The 21,448-nt window shown below is 50.1% G+C and overlaps 1 protein-coding gene across 14 annotated transcripts in view; it reads left to right on the top strand.

Annotated features, from left to right (window-relative positions):
* slc4a5b (solute carrier family 4 member 5b) overlaps window positions 1-21,448 on the top strand; it is a 73,161-nt gene that overhangs the window by 29,403 nt on the left and 22,310 nt on the right. For 11 of the 14 annotated variants that reach the window (XR_009769868.1, XM_061697649.1, XM_061697647.1 and 8 more), the window contains 13 exons: window positions 220-384; window positions 561-668; window positions 1,349-1,404; window positions 8,572-8,729; window positions 11,071-11,158; window positions 11,229-11,383; window positions 11,462-11,587; window positions 15,697-15,871; window positions 15,949-16,082; window positions 16,600-16,780; window positions 18,234-18,324; window positions 20,878-20,930; window positions 21,027-21,218. Coding sequence is in view for 13 of the 14 variants with exons in the window: in XM_061697649.1 (XP_061553633.1) it covers window positions 220-384; window positions 561-668; window positions 1,349-1,404; window positions 8,572-8,729; window positions 11,071-11,158; window positions 11,229-11,383; window positions 11,462-11,587; window positions 15,697-15,871; window positions 15,949-16,082; window positions 16,600-16,780; window positions 18,234-18,324; window positions 20,878-20,930; window positions 21,027-21,218 (1,682 nt within the window). In the remaining variant the exon portion in view is untranslated. Of the gene's footprint in view, window positions 1-219; window positions 385-560; window positions 669-1,348; window positions 1,405-8,571; window positions 8,730-11,070; window positions 11,159-11,228; window positions 11,588-15,696; window positions 15,872-15,948; window positions 16,083-16,599; window positions 16,781-18,233; window positions 18,325-20,877; window positions 20,931-21,026; window positions 21,219-21,448 lie in introns of all 14 variants that reach the window. The other 3 variants (XM_061697646.1, XM_061697642.1, XM_061697653.1) reach the window with 2 other exon arrangements.

The raw sequence follows: 21,448 nt of genomic DNA, 5'->3' as shown, positions 1-21,448 counted from the left end.
ATGATGTGCCATGTGTCATGTGACACGCTGACAGCTGAGAATACCTGTAACGCATCACGCAACATGTTGTGTAACGTAACGTGTCTCGACAGAGATCAGATGGTGGAGAGGCAGATCATGTCACAAGTATTGTCATGTGTCACGTGATGCGACGGGCTATGTCACATGTGACGTGTAACATGTCGCGCGAACATGTCAAGCAATGTCATCTGTCGACAGACGAGATGGTGGCGCGTCAGATGGCGGACGGTTTGTTCTCGGAGGACGTGAAGGAGAAGATCGTCTTCGTGTTGCTGCGTAGACATCGCCATCAGACCAAGAAGCCCATCCATCGCTCGCTGGCCGACATCGGAAAGTCGTCATCGTCGTCCGCCGCAACCGCCAGTAAGAAAACACGACACGCGCATGCGTACACGCACGCGACACTACGTACGCATGTGGTGCGCCAACGTCGCTTTGCGCTTGTGTCTAACGTTTTGTGGCTTCTAACATGGTGTCGCTTGCTCCGCCCCCCCCCCCCCCCCCCCCCCCCCCCCCCCCGGACCTTCCTGTGCGCTCAGACCGTAGTCCTCAGGCCAACCTGAGTTGTAGCACTACCTCCGCCTCCGCCCAACATCGCTCCACCGATGACCTGCGAACGCGACACTCCGGCAGCCTGGGACGCCTGCGTGAGTCACGGACATACGTACACGTACACACACGTACACGTGCACTCCGGTCAGTGACCTTAGCTTTAGCATCCAATGCTAACACACTAACGCTTTGCTTCTTTCACTCGTCTGCTTAGATTTAGCAATAATAACAAAATGCAACATTTGTTTTTTGTTTGTATATTTCAAATATTTATTTTTTGTTTGAAGTATTTAAATAATACATTTGTTTCTTGTAAACTATGTCTTTACAGTAAATCATATTCAGTTATTTTGGAAATATATTTGATCTATTAAAATAATTGTTCTTATTGTTTTTGTATATAGATTTGATATGTTAAAATTATATTATTTGCCGTTGTTATTGTTTTGATATCATGAAATAATATTTCATTTTTTATATTTTAGGCATTTAATTCAGATATCTTTATATTTTATATATTGAAATCATCAAAAATCTATGTAATACATTACACATCCATGCAACTAAATCAATATAATTTGTTATTAAAAAATTGTTTAATGTAGCTTTTGTTGAACGTGTGAAAATGATTATGGCGGAATTTGGTTGACGTTCTTTGTGTTTGTTGTCCAATCTTTGAGAATGTAATCCTTGTCCGTGTGTGTGTGTGTCTCAGTGCTTTCTTTGTTGTTGTTCAAATTAAAAGTGGGTGTGTGTGTTTGTGTCGCATTTGCAGATCATGCGCAGAGTCGCAGCATGAACGACATTTCTGAGACGCCCAGCTCTGACCAGGTAACTCTGTGTATGTGAGTTGGTGTGACTTTTTACTTTTTATTATAGTTGTCATGGCAACAGCTAGCTGAGTGTCTGATGAGTTGACATGCGAGCTGCCACGTATCTGCCACTAACTGACCCCTCCACCAGCATTGGATCTATACCCCCCCAGCCCCCCCCACACACACACACGTTAATCTGTCACCTACTGTACATGCCATCCATCCACTGGGCACCTTTCTCTCACCTGGCTGCAACCTTTTGCAAATCTTTTTCCTACAACTGAAAATCACACAATGGGCCAGCATCTTGCCACCTTTCTGCCACCTGCCAGCCACTAAGCCCACAGAAACCTGTCAGTGACAGCCATCGAGCTGCCACTAATCTGCCACTGACATAAAATAACCTGACACATACCTGGCCACCTGCTACCGAATCAATGCATAACACTTCCACCCTCGTCACCTAATTGCCATTTATCTGACACCTTAGCTGTCAGTGAACCCATAGTAATCTGGCACTGGATCCATATAACCACCTATGTACCCGCCACGTCCATGTCACCTAGCTGCCAGTTACCTGCAATTTAACCCACTTGTAACCTTCACAGTCGGCCGCCTTGCTGCCTCTAATCTGCCGCTGGTTTATCCTAACCCTGACACTTATCTGACACTATCTGGCCACCTATCAGCCACTTTCCTGCCACAAAACTGAACTCGTGCAAACCAGTGACCTTCCACGTTCCTGGCCTCCGAGCTGCCGCTAACCTGCCAGTGAACCCGCAGTAAGATGTCCCTTTGCTGCCACCTAGCTGCCACTAAACCCCCACAAGGCTGAGGCGGGACTTCTGTCCTCCGTGTTGGCGGATTAGAGTTGAAGTTTTGGTGGCTGGTGACCGGCAGGGCCGGCGGCGTTAATCTCCTGAGGCCTGTGGGAACCAAAACAAAGCTTCAGTGTGTCCCTCTGACGCTTTTGCTTTCACTTTGACACCAACTATACACTTTTAAAAGTTTATTTTTATGGTCAACAACAAATTTATTGTCAAAGATTTTTTTTCATTGAATTAGGACAATTTTGATGTGCTGAATCAAAATATCACATTGGTTCTGCTCAATCAGGTCAACTTGTTGAGCTACTATTTACAGGTATTTTAAATAAACGGAGGTCCATGCCCTGAATTTTGGACAATGATGACGTGACATTCAATTTACAGGTACGGTAATTACTTTTATCAATGTCTACTATTCAATTTACAGTAAGCAGTTTGTAACAATTGATTATTAAAGATGGCACTAGTATTGTTTTGTGCACAGACTGGTGTCTTTGAAAATTCAGCTGGCAGCCTGGATGAATATACGGACACTGTCACATCCTATATTTGTTTCTGTGAAGATGTGTGTGTACCAACAAAGTCATTTCGCACATTCAACAACAACAAGCCGTGGTTCACTGCCAAACCTAAGCAGCTTCGCCAAGCTAAGGAGGACTCATATCAAAGCGAGACAGGGCCCTGTATAATCGAGCTAGAAACCAGCTGACTAAAGAAATTAACATTGCAAAGAGGAACTATGCAGCAAAGTTGGAAAAACAGTTTAGGGCTAACGACTCTAAATCAGTCTAGCATGCATTCCAATCGCTGACAAATTACAAGTGATGATCCCCCCAAGCTGAGAACAATAGCACACGAGCCAACGACTTGAATACCTTCTACTGCAGATGGACACTTTCATGGACTTAAGCTCAGCGTTCAACACCATCATCCCTGAACTCCCTTCCGCCAAGATTCTCCAGATCAGCGTCTCACCTGCCATCTGCCAGTGGATTTACAGCTTCCTGACGGGCAGGACACAGCAGGTGAGGCTGAGGGTGGCCACCTTATCCACACGCAGCATAAGCACTGGGGCGCCCCAAGGTTGTGTCCTCTCTCCGCTGCTCTTCTCTCTCCGAACGACTGCACCTCAACGCACCAGGCTGTCAAACTCCTGAAGTTTGCAGATTACAACACTGTCATCGGCCTCATCAAGGACGGTGACGAGTCTGCATATCGACAGGAAGTGGAGCGGCTGGAGCTGTGGTGCGGCCGACACAACCTGGAGCTGAACACGCTCAAGACTTCAGGAGGCATCCTTCGCCACAGCTGCCCCTCACGCTGTCCAGCTGCCTTGTGTCAACCGTCGAGACCTTCAGGTTCCTGGGAATTACCGTCTCTCAGCACCTGAAGTGGGCGATCAACATCAACTACGTCCTCAAAAAGGCACCGCAGAAGATGTACTTCCTGCGGCTTCTGAGCAAGCATGGCCTGTCACAGGAGCTGCTGAGGCAGTTCTACACAGCGGTCATCAAATCAGTCATGTGTTCTTCCATCGCGGTCTGGTTTGGTGCCGCTACAAAAAAAGGACAAACTCCGACTGCAACTGACAATCAAAACTGCTGAAAGGATTGTCGGTACCCCCTTACCCACCCTTGAGGACTTGTACGCTGCCAGAACTAAGACAAGAGCGTGCAAAATCCTCTCGGACCCTCCACATCCCGGTCACCGGCTCTTCCGGCTCCTTCCCTCAGGTAGGCGCTACCGATCAATGCAAACTAGAACTAGCAGACATTCCAACAGCCTCTTCCCTCTTGCAATCAACTTCTTAAACACCGAACCTACAATTCTATTGCAACATGCTGGCAATTTTTTTGAGTTTGTTGTCACATTTCTGTCGGGCCAGTTATATATTATTAGTGCGCTCACTGTAGTAGTCTCACCACGCTGCACTGTTTGCATATCTGTTGTTGACCAACAAAAAAAATGGATGCCATTTTTTTTATTTAGCCATGCAGAATTGTCCTGAATCAGTTGAAACAACATAGACAATTTACAAAAAATCCTTTTGTAACCCAGTGTTATTTGTGCCGACTGGATGTGGACTGGATGCCAGTTCGCATGACCATAGCATGTAAAGATGCATTCCGATAAATGTGTAATTTCTTTATTACTGTACTAGGAGTAACGTATGAACTGGAAGATACGCAAGCCAGACTGTATGCAATTGGTTGAACTGGACTACCCCTCCTTGAGACATTAGCTTATCATATTGGAGGGGTTTGTGTGTCCCAATAATCCTAGGACCTAAATTGTCTGGGGCTTCATGCCCCTGGTAGGGTCACCCATGGCAAACAGGTCCAAGGTGAGGGACCAGACAAAGTACGGCTCCAAAAAACCCTATGATGATTAAAACATATGGATATAGGTTTCCCTTGCCCGGATGCGGGTCACTGGGGCCCTACTCTGGAACCAGGCCTGGAGGTGGGGCTCGAAGGAGAGCGCCCGGTGGCAGGGCATGCACCCATGGGGCCCGGCCGGAAACAGCCCGAAAGGGTAACATGGGTCCCCCTTCCCATGGACTCACCACCTGTGTGAGGGGCCATCGGGGTCGGGTGCAGTGCGAGCTGGGCGGTGGCCGAAGGCGGGGACCTTGGACGATCCTGATCCCCGGCTACAGAAACTGGCTCTAGGGACGTAGAACGTCACCTCTCTGGCAGGGAAGGTGCCCGAGCTGGTATGTGAGGTTGAGAAGTTCTGACTAGATATAGTCGGGCTCTCCTCCATGCACGGCTTGGGCTCTGGTACCAATCTCTTCCACTCTGGAGTTGCCCACGCTGAGAGGCGCCGAGCTGGTGTGGGTATACTTATTGGCCCCCGACTCGGCGCCTGTACATTGGGAAACGGCCCCCACCGATCAGAACCCGAGTGGTGTTCTGTTATTGGACTTCTGTGTTCACCACGGATTGTCCATCAGGAACACCATGTTCAAGCATAAGGGTCTCCACACATGCACTTGGCACCAGGACACCATAGGTCTCAGTTCGATGATCGACTTTGTGGTCACGTCATCGGAATCGTGGCTGCATGTCTTTGCCACTCGGGTGAAGAGAGGGGCAGACTTATCAACTGATCACCATCTGGTGGTGAGTTGGCTCTGATGGTGTGGGAAGATGCCAGTCTGACCTGGCAGGCCCAAAAGTATTACGTGGGTCTGCTGGGAACGTCAGGCAGAATCCACTGTCAGAAGGAGTTTCAACTCCCACCCCCGGCAGAACTTCACCCACGTCTCGGGGGAGGCGGGGAACTTTGACTCTGAGTGGACCATGTTTCGTGCTTCCATTGCCGAGGCGGCCGACCATAGCTGTGGCAAGTAAGGTAGTTAGTGCCTGTCGTGGCGGCAATCCCCGAACCCGTTAGTGGACACCAGCTGCGAGGGATGCCGTCAAGCTGACGAAGGAGTCCTATAGAGCCTTTTTGGCCTGTGGGACTCCTGAGGCAGCTGATGGGTACCGGCTAACCAAGCAGAATGCAGATTTGGTGGTTGCTGAGGCAAAAACTCGCACATGAGAGGAGTTCGGTGAGGTCATGGAGAACGACCTCCAACGACGGCTTCGAAGAAATTCTGGTCCACCATCCGGTGTCTCAGGAGGGGGTAGCATTGCACCATCAACACTGTGTATGGTAGGGATGGGGCGCTGCTGACGTGAGTCGGTGGGGAGAATACTTCGAAGACCTCCTCAATTCCACCGACAGTGGTGAGGCTGGGTTCTCTGAGGCGGGCTCTCCTATCTCTGGGGCAGAGGTCAGAATCATCTTTATTTGCCAAGTATGTCCAAAAAACACACAAGGAATTTGTCTCCGGTAGTCGGAGCCACTCGAGTACGACAACAGACGGTCAATTGACAGAGAACACTTTGGAGACAGAAAGACATTGACAAAAAAAAAAAAACAGTCACTGAGCAGTAAAGGGTTCCTAGTTATCTGGTAATGCCGGTACATTATTAATTTCTTTTTTTGACAATTGTGCATAAAGATGCAGAGTCCTCTAGCACTGAGAGCAGTTCGAATGACTAATATTGCAATAGTCCGGTGCAATGACCATTGTGCAAAGGGCGCCGAGACTTCAAGGAGTGTATGCGGTTTAAAGTGACGAGTAGCGCGATAATCTGGGACAATGTTGATTGTGCAAATGTTGCAGATACTCCTCAATCACTGTGCAAATGGAGCAGATGCTACTCTGGCATGAGTGGCCAGTATTGGTCAACAACAGATATGCAAATAGTGCAGCAGTGGCGAGACGACTACAGTGAGTGCACGAGTAATACATAATTGGCCCCACAGAAATGTGACGACGAACTCAAGTCAAAAAATTGCCAGCATGTTGGAATGGAATTGTAGGTTAGGTGTTTAAGAAGTTGATGGCAAGAGGGAAGAAGCTGTTGGAATGTCTGCTAGTTCTAGTTTGCATTGATCGGTAGCGCCTACCTGAGGGAAGGAGCTGGAAGAGCTGGTGACCGGGATGCGGAGCGTCCGAGAGGATTTTGCACACTCTTGTCTTAGTTCTAGCAGCGTGCAAGTCCTCAAGGGCGGGTAGGGGGGTACCGACAATCCTTTCAGCAGTTTTGATTGTCCGTTGCAGTCAGTTTGTCCTTTTTTGTAGCAGCATCAAACCAAACTGTGATGGAAGAACACAGGACTGATTCGATGACCGCTGTGTAGAACTGCCTCAGGAGCTCTTGTGGCAGGCCGTCCTTTCTCAGAAGCCGCAGGAAGTACATCCTCTGCTGGACCTTTTTGAGGATTTCCCAGGAACTTGAAGGTCTCGACAGTTGACACAAGGCAGCTGGACAGCGTGAGGGGCAGCTGTGGCGAAGGATGCCTCCTGAAGTCCACAATCATCTCTACAGTCTTGAATGTGTTCAGCTCCAGGTTGTGTCGGCCGCACCACAGCTCCAGCCGCTCCACTTCCTGTCGATATGCAGACTCGTCACTGTCCTTGATGAGGCCGATGACAGTGGTGTCATCTGCAAACTTCAGGAGTTTGACAGCCGGGTGCGCTGAGGTGCAGTCGTTCATGTAGAGAGAGAAGAACAGCGGAGAGAGGACATAAGCTTGGGGTGCCCCAGTGCTGATGCTGCGTGTGGATGGGGTGGCCACCCCCAGCCTCACCTGCTGTGTCCTGCCCATCAGGAAGCTGTAAATCCAATGGCAGATGGCAGATGAGACGCTGAGCTGAAGACGCTTGGAGGAAAAGGAGTTCAGGGATGATTGTGTTGAACGCTGAGCTGAAGTCCACGAACAGGATCCTCGCGTAGGTCCCTTCACTGTTGAGGTGTTCTAGGATGAAGTGCAGTCCCATGTTGACTGCATCATCCGCAGACCTGTTTGCTCAGCAGGCAAACTGCAGGGGGTCCAGCAGGAGACCTGTGACGCTCTTGAGGTGGTCCAGCACGAGACGTTCAAAGGACTTCATGACCACAGATGTCAAGGCAACAGGCCTGTAGTCATTTAGACCCGAGATTGCAGCTTCCTTGGGGACTGGAATGATGGTGGCGCGTTTGAAACAGGATGGTACTTTGCACAGTTCCAGAGATCTATTGAATATCTGTGTGAAGACTGGAGCGACCTGGTCCGCGCAGACTTTGAGGCAGGATGGGGACACAAGGTCTGGGCCTGCCGCTTTGTTAATCCTTTGTTGTTTGAAGATGCGTCTCACATCCTGTTCACGGACAGGTGAGGTTGTATGACAGGTACTGTGTGTTGTCTAGAAAAATTATTCATTCCGAAATACCTGAAATAAATGATGAGACGTAGAATATCGACTGTCTGGCCCAAAGGAGGTTTCCAATGCACATTTACTCTAGATACATTCCCATATGTAAAGGGTTCAGAGCAGTGCACATAATGGAGACAGACACAGTTAAATGGTCAAACTGAGAAACTGTATGGTTTCCAGACTCTGGCCATACTGGAAATGGCTCTCCTCCAAGAGCCCACCCTGTCTTGGCTTTCTGCTCACAAAGTATATCACCACCCGCTCTGTTTGTTCCAGATGTTTTATTAACCACTTGGTTCCCAAGGTCTGCACTACTTTTGGTCTATCTTCTTTTCAGTTTTCTGCTCCAAACGATTGGAACACTGCAAAAAATGATAAACCTCACCCCAGTATCATTGTTTAAAAACATCAGGAAGGGATAATGTACATGATTGCTGCACCTGTTTTTAGCCATTCTGTAACTATATCACACTGTGCAATTTGTTCTCTTTGTATTTGCTTTCATTTTTCTATTCTACCTATCGAAGTTCCCATTACACATGAAAGCATCTTACTGGGCTAGCAAGTCACTAAGTTGTCAGTGTTGTTCCTCTTCCAGCTGAAGAACAAATTCATGAAGAAGATTCCACGCGATGCCGAGGCGTCCAACGTGCTGATCGGCGAGGTGGACTTTCTGGACAAACCCTTCGTCTCCTTCGTGCGATTGGCTCAGGCTACGACGCTTGGGGGCCTCACTGAAGTCCCAGTTCCCACCAGGTGGGTCATGCTTCAAAGGTACTCACACTCTGTACTTAAACAGAAGTAAGACTGGTAAAAGTAGATGTACTAACTATTGTCAAAACAAAAAAGTCCCTGTCCCTGTTGTTTTCCGCCCTATAAGTCCCTAAGAGCTCAAATCAGCTGCACGGTTGACTTTCCCTCTCTCTATTTACTGTATGTCTTTTTGTACATTGTGTCGTCATCCGCTGAGATTGAAAAAAGTCTATTTTGACAATGGAAGGAGTATCAAATACAGTTGTTGTACAGTAACGAAGTATGTGATACCTTGACATAAGAGTTTAATTTGTTGTGTAACCAAGCTCATAACCCAATTTACTTGTATAAGAAATAAGATGAAGCACGAAACCCACTGGCACAGTGGCCGACTGGTTAGCACATCTGCCTCACAGTTGTGAGGTTGCGGGTTCAAATCCAGCCTCGCCTGTGTGGAGTTTGCATGTTCTACCCGTGCCTGTGTGGGTTTTCTCTGGTTTCCTCCCACATCCCAAAAACATACATGACAGGTTATTTGAAGACTCTAAATTGCCCATAGGTGCGAATGTGAGTGCAAATGGTTGTTTGTTTATGTGTGCCCTGCGATTGGCTGGCGATTGTGACATGTTCAGGCTGTACCCTGACTCTCACCCAGAGTCAGCTGTGATAGGCTCAGGAGCCATTCCCTCATATTCACTCGCCTAGCACACACTCACTGTATATATTTTTCTCACTGGGCACACATACACATCCGGGGTTCCTGGGGGACTGGTATGGGGTCGGGAGGGTGCTGGTATCAGACCGGGTTTCAGCACATCAGTGCTGTTTCCCGGTCCGGGCGCCCTGCCTGCCCCCCTGGATTTTAATGCATCACTCACACTCATCCCCATGTGTCTTTTCATGCACCACATAAACCCATCTCTGGGGGACGTTGGGTCTTGGGTGGGGGGGATTTGGCTGTTAAGCAGCAGGGCCTGGCAGTGGGGGTGGTGGGCGTTGGCTTGGGGGGTGGTATTGGGTCCCTGCGGCCTCCTCCGGGTGGCCGGTCGTCGGGGCGCCCTGTCCCATCCACCGCCCTGCTCTTGGGTGGACCCCTGGGCCCAATCCCACCTCTCAATTGATTGGGTGGGGTCCTCAGCCTCCGCGATGCGGGCACAACATTTACGGGACACTTCTGTCAGTTGTTGTGCATGCGAAACGGTGTCAATTCACTTGCATGTGTCCACAGGCACGCACCGCTGGGACTTTTTCACTGGGTGTGGGGCCACTCACTTATTGGGACAAATAGCTCATGAATATGCGAATCGCTTGGGTATCCCCTCACTCACCTCTTATAGACATTTATAATTTACATAGTCACTCCCACCACACTTCAGTTGTACAGCCGGGTTCACGACCCTTGTCTTGCATGCTTCTTCTCCAGTCCTTGTCCTGTCCTTCCCTCACAGGGTGTAGCATTACTGCCCCGTACAACACTTATCTGTTTCATTGTTCTAGATATGTAATGATTTACTTTTCTCATCTTGTTTACAAATAGTGCTTTGTCTTTTGTCTTCGTCGCTCACTCCCCTCTAGAAACTTTGTTCTGTTCGACTGATCAACTCTGAGTCTCAATATCAATTATAATACTAAGAAACCACAGCGGCAGCTTAAAAACTCCACTGTGACACAGTAAAACTGTTCCGGCATAAAAGGGAAACAGATCCTCCATTCTGCTTGACCTAACAGCCGAACAGGACAAAAAACAAAAAAAAGCTGGGACAGGCTCCAGCACGCCCGCAACCCTAGTGAGGATGAGCGGTACGGAAAATGGATGGATGAAGAAAATTGACCAAGCAATGACTAGTATTTGTAGAAACTCCCAAGTTGAGAGCTCGAGAGTTGAGTAGCACCTAATTGTATTTGTACTTGGTTACTTGCCAGCGGGCGGCACGGTGGACGACTGGTTGGAGCGTCTGCCTCACAGTTCTGAGGACCCGCGTTCAATCGCCGGCCCCGCCTGTGTGGAGTTTGCATGTTCTCCCCGTGCCTGCGTGGGTTTTCTCCGGGCACTCCGGTTTCTTCCCCCATCCCCAAAACATGCATGGTAGGTTAATTGATAACTCTAAATTGCCCGTAGGTGTGCATGTAAGTGTGAATGGTTGTTTGTTTGTATGTGCCCTGCGATTGGCTGGCAACCAGTTCAGGGTGTACCCCGCCTCCTGCCCGAAGATAGCTGGGATGGGCTCCAGCACGCCCGCGACCCTGGTGAGGAGAAGCGGCTCAGAAAATGGATGGATGGATGGATACTTGCCAGCGCTGCATTTAAGGGTTAGGGTGTTTGTGACCAGGAAGTGTCTGGCAGGTTCCTCTTCATCCTGTTGGGTCCTCATGGCAAGACCAGGTCATACAACGAGATCGGCCGCGCCATCGCCACACTGATGGTGGACGACGTAAGCAAGCCGCGCCCCGATTAGCTCTCGGTGTCTCGTTTGACTTTGCGTGGTCTTTGTGTGTCGCCAGCTGTTCAGCGACGTGGCCTACAAAGCAAGGGACCGTGAGGACCTGATTGCCGGCGTGGATGAGTTCCTGGACGAGGTCATCGTCCTCCCTCCAGGAGAATGGGACCCCAAGATCCGCATCGAACCCCCCAAGAAGGTTCCGTCGGCAGATATGAGGCAGGAGCTTTGTGCCGTCAGACAATGTCATTGGTGCCGGACACGGCACTCAACTCAGTCTTGTTCTGCTACTTTCAGGAAGTCTGTGCTGAACCTGAACGAGCTTGCCCAGATGAATGGCTCGGCTGGGGGGTTGGCCGGCGGGGAAGATGAGCAAATTCCTGTGCAACATGAGGTTGGCGAGGAGCTCAAGTTCACCGGCAGGTAAGACGTCTGGAGGACAGCAAGTTAGGGCTGCCCGTCATGGGAAAGGCAAAGCAGGTTTATTTTGATAGAAATATAAACTATTTGATCACAAGTGGGCCGCACCAGGATCAAAATCAGAATTAGAATCATCTTTATTTTGCCAAGTATGTCCAAAAAACACAAGGAATTTTTCTCCGGTAGTAGGAGCTGCTCTAGTATGACAAGTGACAGTCAATTGACAAAGAATACTTTTGAGACATACAGACATTGAGAAAAACAGTCGCTGAGCAATAAAAGGTTGCTAGTAATCTGGTAATGCCGGTACAAATTTTTTGTTGGTTTTTTTTTTTGTGCAAAAAGATGCAGAGTCCTCTAGCAATTAAAGCAGTTTGAATGACTAATATAGTATATGGTTAGTAATATATAATATACTAATATAATACTAATACTACTACTAATAATACTAATAATATTATTATCGATCTATTTTTCTTATGGAGTTCAATGATATTCGCAAGACTCATAAAAGATCAATGACAGCCTCAGCTGTCAGTGAATCATGCCTATTTGATGTTTTCTCATTCATTCCCATCTTACACAGAGTGGATGTGTAGTCGGTACAGATGTGAAGTCAGGTCGGGAGAATTTGTGTCGATGAAAAGTGCACAGGCCCAGGCTCGTAAAAAAAGACACATGCGGACAAGAGTCCTTAAAGCTATGGAATAGATTTAGTTCTGAGACCATTGCACGGCTCAAAGACCCCTAATGATGACGACAAACAATGGACTGCGTTTTCCCTTGCCTGGACGTGGGTCACCGGGGCCCCCCACTGGAGCCACGCCTGGTGGTGGGGCTCGAAGGCGAGCGCCTGGTGGCCGGGCCTGCACCCATGGGGCCCGGCCGGGCACAGCCCGAAAGGGTAACGTGGGTCCCCCTTCCCATGGGCTTACCACCTGTGGGAGGGGCCATAGGGGTCGGGTGCAGTGTGAGCTGGGCGGTGGCCGAAGGCAGGGACCTTGGCGATCCGATCCCCGGCTACAGAAGCTGGCTCTAGGGACGTGGAATGTCACCTCTCTGGCAGGGAAGGAGCCCGAGCTGGTGTGTGAGGTCGAGAGGTTCCGACTAGATATAGTCGGACTCGCCTCCACACACAGCTTGGGCTCTGGTACCAGTCCTCTCGAGAGGGGTTGGAATCTCTTCCACTCTGGAGTTGCCCACGGTGAGAGGCGCCGACCAGGTGTGGGTATACTTATTGCCCCCCGGCTCGGCGCCTGTACGTTGGGGTTCACCCCAGTGGACGAGAGGGTAGCCTCCCTTCGCCTTCGGGTGGGGGGACGGGTCCTGACTGTTGTTTGTGCCTATGCACCAAACAGCAGTTCAGAGTACCCACCCTTTTTGGAGTCCTTGGAGGGGATGCTGGAGAGCGCTCCCGCTGGGGACTCCATTGTTCTGTTGGGGGACTTCAATGCTCACGTGGGCAATGACAGTGAGACCTGGAAGGGCGTGATTGGGAGGAACGGCCCCCCCCGATCAGAACCCGAGCGGTGTTCTGTTATTGGACTTCTGTGCTCGTCACAGATTGTCCATAATGAACAACATGTTCAAGCATAAGGGTGTCCACACGTGCACTTGGCACCAGGACACCCTAGGTCGCAGTTCGATGATCGACTTTGTGGTCGTGTCATCGCACTTGCGGCCGCATGTCTTGGATACTCGGGTGAAGAGAGGGGCGGAGCTGTCAACTGATCACCACCTGGTGGTGAGTTGGGTCCGATGGTGGGGGAAGATGCCGGTCCGACGTGGCAGGCCCAAACGTATTGTGAGGGTCTGCTGGGAACGTCTGGGAGAATCCCCTGTCAGAAGGAGTTTCAACTTCCACCTCAGACAGAACTTTGCTCATGTTCCGGGGGAGGCGGGAGACTTCGAATCCGAATGGACCATGTTCCACGCCTCCATTGCTGAGGCGGCCGACAGGAGCTGTGGCCATAAGGTGGTCGGTGCCTGTCGCAGGCGGCAATCCCCGAACCCGTTGGTGGACACCAACGGTGAGGGATGCCGTCAAGCTGAAGAAGGAGTCCTATTGGGCCTTTTTGGCCTGTGGGACTCCTGAGGCAGCTGATGGGTACCGGCTGGCCAAGCGGAATGCAGCTCTGGTGGTCGGTGAAGCAAAAACTGGGAGGAGTTCGGTGAGGCCATGGAGAAAGACTTCCAGACGGGAAGTCCAGGAAATTCTGGTCCACCGTCCGACGTCTCAGGAGAGGAAAGCAGTGCACCACCAACACTGTGTATAGTGGGGATGGGGCGCTGCTGACCTGAGTGACGTGAGTCGGTGGGGAGAATACTTCGAAGACCTCCTCAATTCCACCGACACGCCTTCCCATGAGGAAGCAGAGTGTGGGTTCTCTGAGGCGGGCTCTCCTATCTCTGGGTTTGAGGTCACCGAGGTAGTTAAAAAGCTCCTCGGTGGCAGGGCCCCGGGGGTGGATGAGATTCGCCCGGAGTTCCTCAAGGCTCTGGATGTTGTGGGGCTGTCCTGGTTGACACGCCTCTGCAACATCGTGTGGACATCAGGGACAGTGCTTCTGGATTGGCAGACTGGGGTGGTGGCCCCCCTTTTTAAGAAGGGGGACCGGAGGGTGTGTTCCAACTACAGGGGGATCACACTGCTCAGCCTCCCTGGTAAGGTCTATTCAGGGGTGCTGGAGAGGAGGGTCCGTCGGGAAGTCGAATCTCAGATTCAGGAGGAGCAGTATGGTTTTCGTCCTGGCCGTGGAACAGTGGACCAGCTCTACACCCTCGGCAGGATCCTCGAGGGTGCATGGGAGTTTGCCCAACCAGTCTACATGTGTTTTGTGGACTTGGAGAAGGCGTTCGACCGTGTCCCTCGGGGAGTCCTGTGGAGGGTGCTTTTGGATTATGGGGTACCGAACCCCCTGATACGGGCTGTTCGGTCCCTGTATGACCGGAGTCAGAGTTTGGTCCGCATATCCGGCAGTAAGTCGGACTCGTTCCCGGTGAGGGTTGGACTCCGCCAAGGCTGCCCTTTGTCGCCGATTTCTAGGCGCAGCCGAGGGGATTTCTAGGCGCAGCCGAGGCGTAGAGGGGGTACGGTTTGGTGGCCTCAGTATTGCATGTCTGCTTTTTGCTGATGATGTGGTTCTGTTGGCTTCATCAAGCCGTGAGCTCCAACTCTCACTGGAGCAGTTCGCAGCCGAGTGTGAAGCGGCTGGGATGAAAATCAGCACCTCCAAATCTGAGACCATGGTCCTCAGTCGGAAAAGGGTGGCATGCCCTCTCCAGGTCGGGGATGAGATCCTGCCCCAAGTGGAGGAGTTCAAGTATCTTGGGGTCTTGTTCACGAGCGAGGGAAGAATGCAACGTGACATCGACAGGCGGATCAATGCGGTGTCTGCAGTGAAGAGCTGGATGAAGTGGCTGGGGAGAGGAGGAAGTCTTGGCCGTTCCTGCTAAAGCTACTGCCCCCGTGACCCGACCTCGGATAAGCGATTGAGGGAAGAATGGAACGGGAGATCGACAGGCGGATCGGTGCAGCGTCTGCAGTGATGCGGACTTTGTATCGGTCCGTTGTGGTAAAGAAGGAGCTAAGCCGAAAGGCAAAGTTCTCAATTTACCGGTCGATCTTCGTTCCTACCCACACCTATGGTCACGAGCTGTGGGTCGTGACCGAAAGAAGAAGATCCCGGCCAAAATGAGTTTCCTCCGCAGGGTGTCCGGGTTCTCCCTTAGAGATAGGGTGAGAAGCTCGGTCATCCGGGAGGATCTCAGAGTAGAGCCGCTGCTCCTCCGCATTGAGAGGAGCCAGATGATGTGGCTGGGGCATCTGATTCGGATGCCTCCCGGACCCCTCCCTGGTGAGGTGTTCCGGGCACGTCCCACCGGGAGGAGACCCCGGGGACGACCCAGGACACGCTGGAGAAACTACGTCCTTCGACTGGCCTGGGAACGCCTCGGGATCCCCCTGGAAGAGCTGGATGAAGTGGCTGGGGAGAGGGAAGTCTGGGCGTCCCTGCTAAAGCTACTGCCCCCGCGACCCGACCCGGAGAAGCGGTAGAAAATGGATGGATGGATGGATGGACCATTGCAAGCTTTGCTCTTCCTTCCTGAAGGCTTGGCGGCGGCCTGTGGTTGGACATCAAGAGGAAAATGCCGTGGTACTGCAGCGACATCTATGACGGCTTCCACATCCAGACTGTCTCGGCTGTGCTCTTCATCTACTTGGGCTGCATCACCAATGCCATCACCTTCGGCGGCCTGCTGGGCGACGCCACCGACAACTACCAGGTAAACTAAACATCTCGTCCTCGGCTCTTCACGCTTGGAGGCGTTCTCTGAGCCCCACGTGACTTCTTCCTCCTTAGGGTGTGATAGAGAGCTTTCTGGGCACGGCGCTGGCAGGAACCGTATTCTGCTTGTTTGGCGGGCAGCCGCTCATCATCCTGAGCTCCACGGGACCCATTCTCATCTTTGAAAAACTCCTCTACGAGTTCTGCAAGTAAGACCAAGGCTGGTGGGAACCCTTTACCTACTCACTCACTCCCTTATTAGAACCCCAATTCCAATGAAGTTGGGATGTTGTGTTAAACATAAATAAAAACAGAATACAATGATTTGCAAATCATGTTCAACCTACATTTAATTGAATACACTACAAAGACAAGATATTTAATGTTCAAACTGATAAAATGTATTGTTTTTACAAAATAATCATTAACTTAGAATTTCATGGCTGCAACACGTTCCAAAAAAGCTGGGACAGATGGCAAAAAAGACTGAGAAAGTTGAGGAATGCTCATCAAACACCTGTTTGGAACATCCCGCAGGTGAACAGGCTAATTGGGAACAGGTGGGCGCCATGATTGGGTATATAAGGAGCTTCCCTGAATTGCTCAGTCATTCAGTCAAAAAAATGACTTGTTATGATGGAGAATACCTAAAACTAATACTTAGAGAATTTTTCCAGTCCAAAGACAAGACACGTGTGACCAGCACAATGCCATGTTTGTGTCCAGGAACAACGGCGTGGACTACATGGAGTTACGGCTGTGGATCGGGATCCACTCGTGTCTACAGTGCTTCATCTTGGTGCTGACGGACGCCAGCTACATCATCCAGTACATGACCCGCTTCACGGAGGAAGGCTTCTCCAGCCTCATCTCCTTCATCTTCATCTCGGACGCCATCAAAAAGATGGTCCGCCTTCTACGCATATACAAGCCGCTTACCTGCTAATGACTTGCTGACTAGCTGTCAATAATACCACACATTTGAGTCCATCACTTGCCACTGACTGGTGACTTTTATGTCACTTACCTGCCACCGAATCCACACAAACCACTTACCTGCCACGTTCCTGTCACCTAGGTCCCAGTTAACTGTCACTGAATCCACACAAAACCACTTACCTGCCATGTTCTGGTCCCCTAGCTGCCACTTAACTCAGACAAACCACTTACTGTACCTGCTACATTCCTGCTACCGAGCTGCCACTTACCTTCAGAGGTGGGTAGAGTAGACAAATATTGTACTCAAGTAAGACTACTCTTACTTTAGAATAGTAGGACTCAAGTAAAAGTCAAAAGTAGTTGTCCAAATATTTACTTGAGAAAAAGTAAGAAAAACTACTCGAGTAACTCGTGAGTAACTTCTGATTAAAAAATAAAATAAAAATTAAGTGCATCAATGTAAAATAAAATTAAAAATAATAATAATAAATGCGAGTCCACACATACCTCCCACCATTTAAATTTTTAAGTGCCCCAAACGAACAACACATGCATAGGTCCACACAGAAACATTTTATTTATTCACTTAAATGACTAAATGAAGAAGTTGTTTGCTGACCAGATTTATTGATAGTTTTGTGTGTGTGTGTGTGTGTGTGTGTGTGTGCGTGTGCGTGTGTGTGCGTGCATGCATGCAAGAGACAGAGATTACAGCATGGCACGTATCCCCATGGCAGGTGTTTTACAGTGGCTTATGACCATAAAACAGGGCTAATGTTGCCACATGTACAGCAAAAACAGCTGCAACTTAGCGCAAGGTGTTTTCTCAAGTTAGAAGTGGACTAAAATATCCACATTTGGGCAGTGACAATTTAAGACTACGCTGCATGACAAAGTTATTGAGTAAACACCCCATAATGAGTAACTTTGATTGGCCCACGAAGGGTTTGTATGCGGTCATGTGACTGCCTTGTGCCGTCTGATTGGTGAATTGGAATCGAATGACACGAGGGATCGCGTTAGATGAGCGTAACGGCTCCCTATGCGGAAGTCAAAGATAAATTCTAAAAATAGATCACGCACGCAATAACGGATATATAAAAATAGCGAGCGGGATTTCGATTATTGGAACAGAGTAAAAGTATCGATTCCTCTTCACATAAATACTCAAGAAAAAGTACAATGCATTCAAACTACTCTGACAAGTACAATTTATCCCAAATGTTACTTGAGTAAATGTAACAGAGTAAATGTAGCGCGTCACTACCCACCTCTGCTTACCTGCCACTCAACCCAGAGAAAGTACTTACTTTACATGTTCCTGCCCCCTTACCTCCTTGTCACTGAGCTGCTACCTAGCTGCCACTTACTTGTTAGCACGTAAGCATGTGAGCTAGCTCTGACGCTTGCGTTGCGTGCAGGTGGGCGCCTTCAAGTATTACCCCATCAACCGCGCCTTCAAGCCCGACTACATGACGTCCTACAAGTGCGACTGCGTCCCTCCAGACCAGCGTGAGTCTGCCTTGCAGGTCCTGACGACCAGCTCTTCGTGGTCTTTATTGTCTTCATTGATTTTACTCTCTTTATGGTCTCTGCGGTTTTCATGGTCTTCCATCCATCCATTTTGTACCGCTTATCCGAGGTCGGGTCACGGGGGCAGTAGCTTTAGCAGGAACGCCCAAGACTTCCCCCACTCCCCAGCCACTTCATCCAGCTCTTCACTGCAGACACCGCACTGATCCGCCTGTCGATGTCACGTTCCATTCTTCCCTCACTCGTGAACAAGACCCCAAGATACTTGAACTCCTCCACTTGGGGCAGGATCTCATCCCCGACCTGGAGAGTGCACGCCACCCTTTTCCGACTGAGGACCGTGGTCTCAGATTTGGAGGAGCTGATTCTCATCCCAGCCGCTTCACACTCGGCTGCGAACTGCTCCACTGAGAGTTGGAGATCACGGCTTGATGAAACCAACAGAAACACATCACCTGCAAAAAGCCCATAGTGCAGAAGTACCCCCCACAGGACTCCCCGAGGAACACGGTCGAACACCTTCTCCAAGTCCACAAAACACATGTAGACTGGTTGGGCAAACTCCCATGCACCCTCGATGACCCTGCCAAGGGTGTAGAGCTGGTCCGCTGTTCCACGGCCAGGACGAAAATCACACTGCTCCTCCTGGATCTGAGATTCGACTTCCCGACGGACCCTCCTCTCCAGCACCCCTGAATAGACCTTACCAGGGAGGCTGAGGAGTGTGATCCCCCTATAGTTGGAACACACCTTCCGATCCCCCTTCGTAAAAAGGGGGACCACCACCCCAGTCTGTCAATCTAGAGGCACTGTCCCCGATGTCCACGCGATGTTGCAGAGGTGTGTCAACCAGGACAGCCCTACAACATCCAGAACTCTGGGGGAATCTCATCCACCCCCGGGGCCTTGCCAACGAGGAGCTTTTTAACCACCTTGGTGACCTCAACCCCAGAGATTGGAGAGCCCGCCTCAGAGAACCCAGACTGTCAGTGGAATTGAGGATTTCTTCGAAGTATTCTCCCCACCGAATCACAACTTCCCGAGTTGAGGTAAGCAGCGCCCCATCCCCACTATACACACTGTTGATGGTGAACTGTTTACCCTTCCTGTGACGCCGGATGGTGGACCAGAATTTCCTCGAAGCCGTCCAGAAGTCTTTCTCTATCGCCTCGCCGAACTCCTCCCATACTCAAGTTTTTGCTTCAGCGACCACCAAAGCTGCATTCCGCTTGGCCAGCTGGTAACCATCAGCTGCCTCAGGAGTCCCACAGGACTCCTCCTTCAGCTTGACTGTATCCCTCACCGTTGGTGAACACCAATGGGTTCGGGGATTACCGCCACGGCAGGCATCGACCACCTTACGGCCACAGCTACGGTCGGCCGCCTCAGCAATGGAGGCGGGGAACATGGTCCACTCGGACTCGATGTCCCCTGCCTCCCCCGGAACATGAGCAAAGTTCTGTTGGAGGTGGGAGTTGAAACTCCTTGTGACAGGGGATTCTGCCAGACGTTCCCAGCAGACCCTCACAATACATTTGGGCCTGCCACGTCGGACCGGCATCTTCCCCCACCATCCGAGCGAACTCACCACAAGGTGGTGATCAGTTCACAGCTTCGCCCCTCTCTTCACCCGAGTGTCCAAGACATGCGGCCGCAAGTCCGATGACACGACCACAAAGTCAATCATCGAACTGCGACATAGGGTGTCCTGGTGCCAAGTGCACGTGTGGACACCCTTATGCTTGAACATGTTGTTCATTATGGACAATCCGTGATGAGCACAGAAGCCCAATTACAGAACCGGAGTCCCCAGGGAGAGCCCTCTCCAGCACCCCCTCTCAGGACTCCAAAAAGGGTGGGTACTCTGAACTGCTGTTTGGTGCATAGGCACAAGCAACAGTCAGGACACCTCCAGAACTAAAACAAGACAAAATCCAGATGTCAGAGGGTGAAGCAGGGGGAGAGAGTAGTTGCATACTAGCTGTGGTTTAACCAAATGCGAGAGTATAGAAATAAGTCTTAAGTCAAGATTTAAGCATTTCTAAGGAGGTAGCTGATCTAATTTCCACTAGTAGGGCATTACGGAGTACTGGAGCCCCAATAGAGAATGCTCTAGAATCTCACCAGCAGCGACATCTTTCTGTTTTTTTATGACCTTTGCGGTCTTCATGTTTGACTTTTGTCTCCCTGCTTTCTGATGGGGGCGTGGCATGAAAATGTGAGTATAGGTCTCAGCTCGTCGCCTGCTGGGCCGACAACAGTGTCACTTCCTGTTTTCTGCTTCTAAGTTCTCCTGCATAAATATCACTTCCTGTCTCCTTCTCAGTTTTCCTACGTCAATATCACTTCCTGTTTCCTGTGATATCAATGTAACTTCATGTTTCCTAATTCCTGTTTCCTCTTTGCAATTGGATGTTCTTTGACATCAATTTGACTTCCTGTTTCGTATGACATCAATTTGACTTTTTGTTTCCTGTTTGTAATGGAATGTTTTCTGACATCAGTGAGACTTTCTGTTTCCTGTTTCTGCAGCTTTCCCGTGGAACGTTTCAGCTCCTCTTGCTGACGACAACATGTCGCTTCTGGTGAGTAACATTCTCCTTAGCATTTTAGTGAGTAAATGTGAGGCGCAACAAAGTCAGTTAGTAATGAGCGCGTTTGTCCTGCCGGTGGCGCCGCAGTTCAATGTGAGCGATGTGGACTGGAGTCAGTTGAGCAAGAAGGAGTGCGTCAAGTATGGCGGGGCCCTGGTGGGCAAAGCGTGCAAGTACGTCCCCGACCTGGCACTCATGTCCTTCATCCTGTTCTTTGGCACGTACTCCACGACTGTCACGCTCAAGAAGTTCAAGTTTAGTCGCTACTTCCCCACCAAGGTAAGCACCCGGACCCAACGGCTTTCCACCAGACAACCCGCTCGTCACCCCAGCATGGGCATCTTTTACCCATAATGTGCTAAGCTGAGAACCACATTAGCCATATTGGCTAACATGCAACATCCATCCATCCATTTTCTGAGCTGCTTATCCTCACTAGGGTCGCAGGAGTGAATCATGTATAACATGCTAGCCATGTAAGCAAATATGCTAAGAAACATAAAACATTA

Source organism: Phycodurus eques, chromosome 15, assembly GCF_024500275.1.
Source record: "Phycodurus eques isolate BA_2022a chromosome 15, UOR_Pequ_1.1, whole genome shotgun sequence".
NCBI lineage: Eukaryota > Metazoa > Chordata > Actinopteri > Syngnathiformes > Syngnathidae > Phycodurus > Phycodurus eques.
This window is presented reverse-complemented; position numbering and strand designations above follow the sequence as displayed.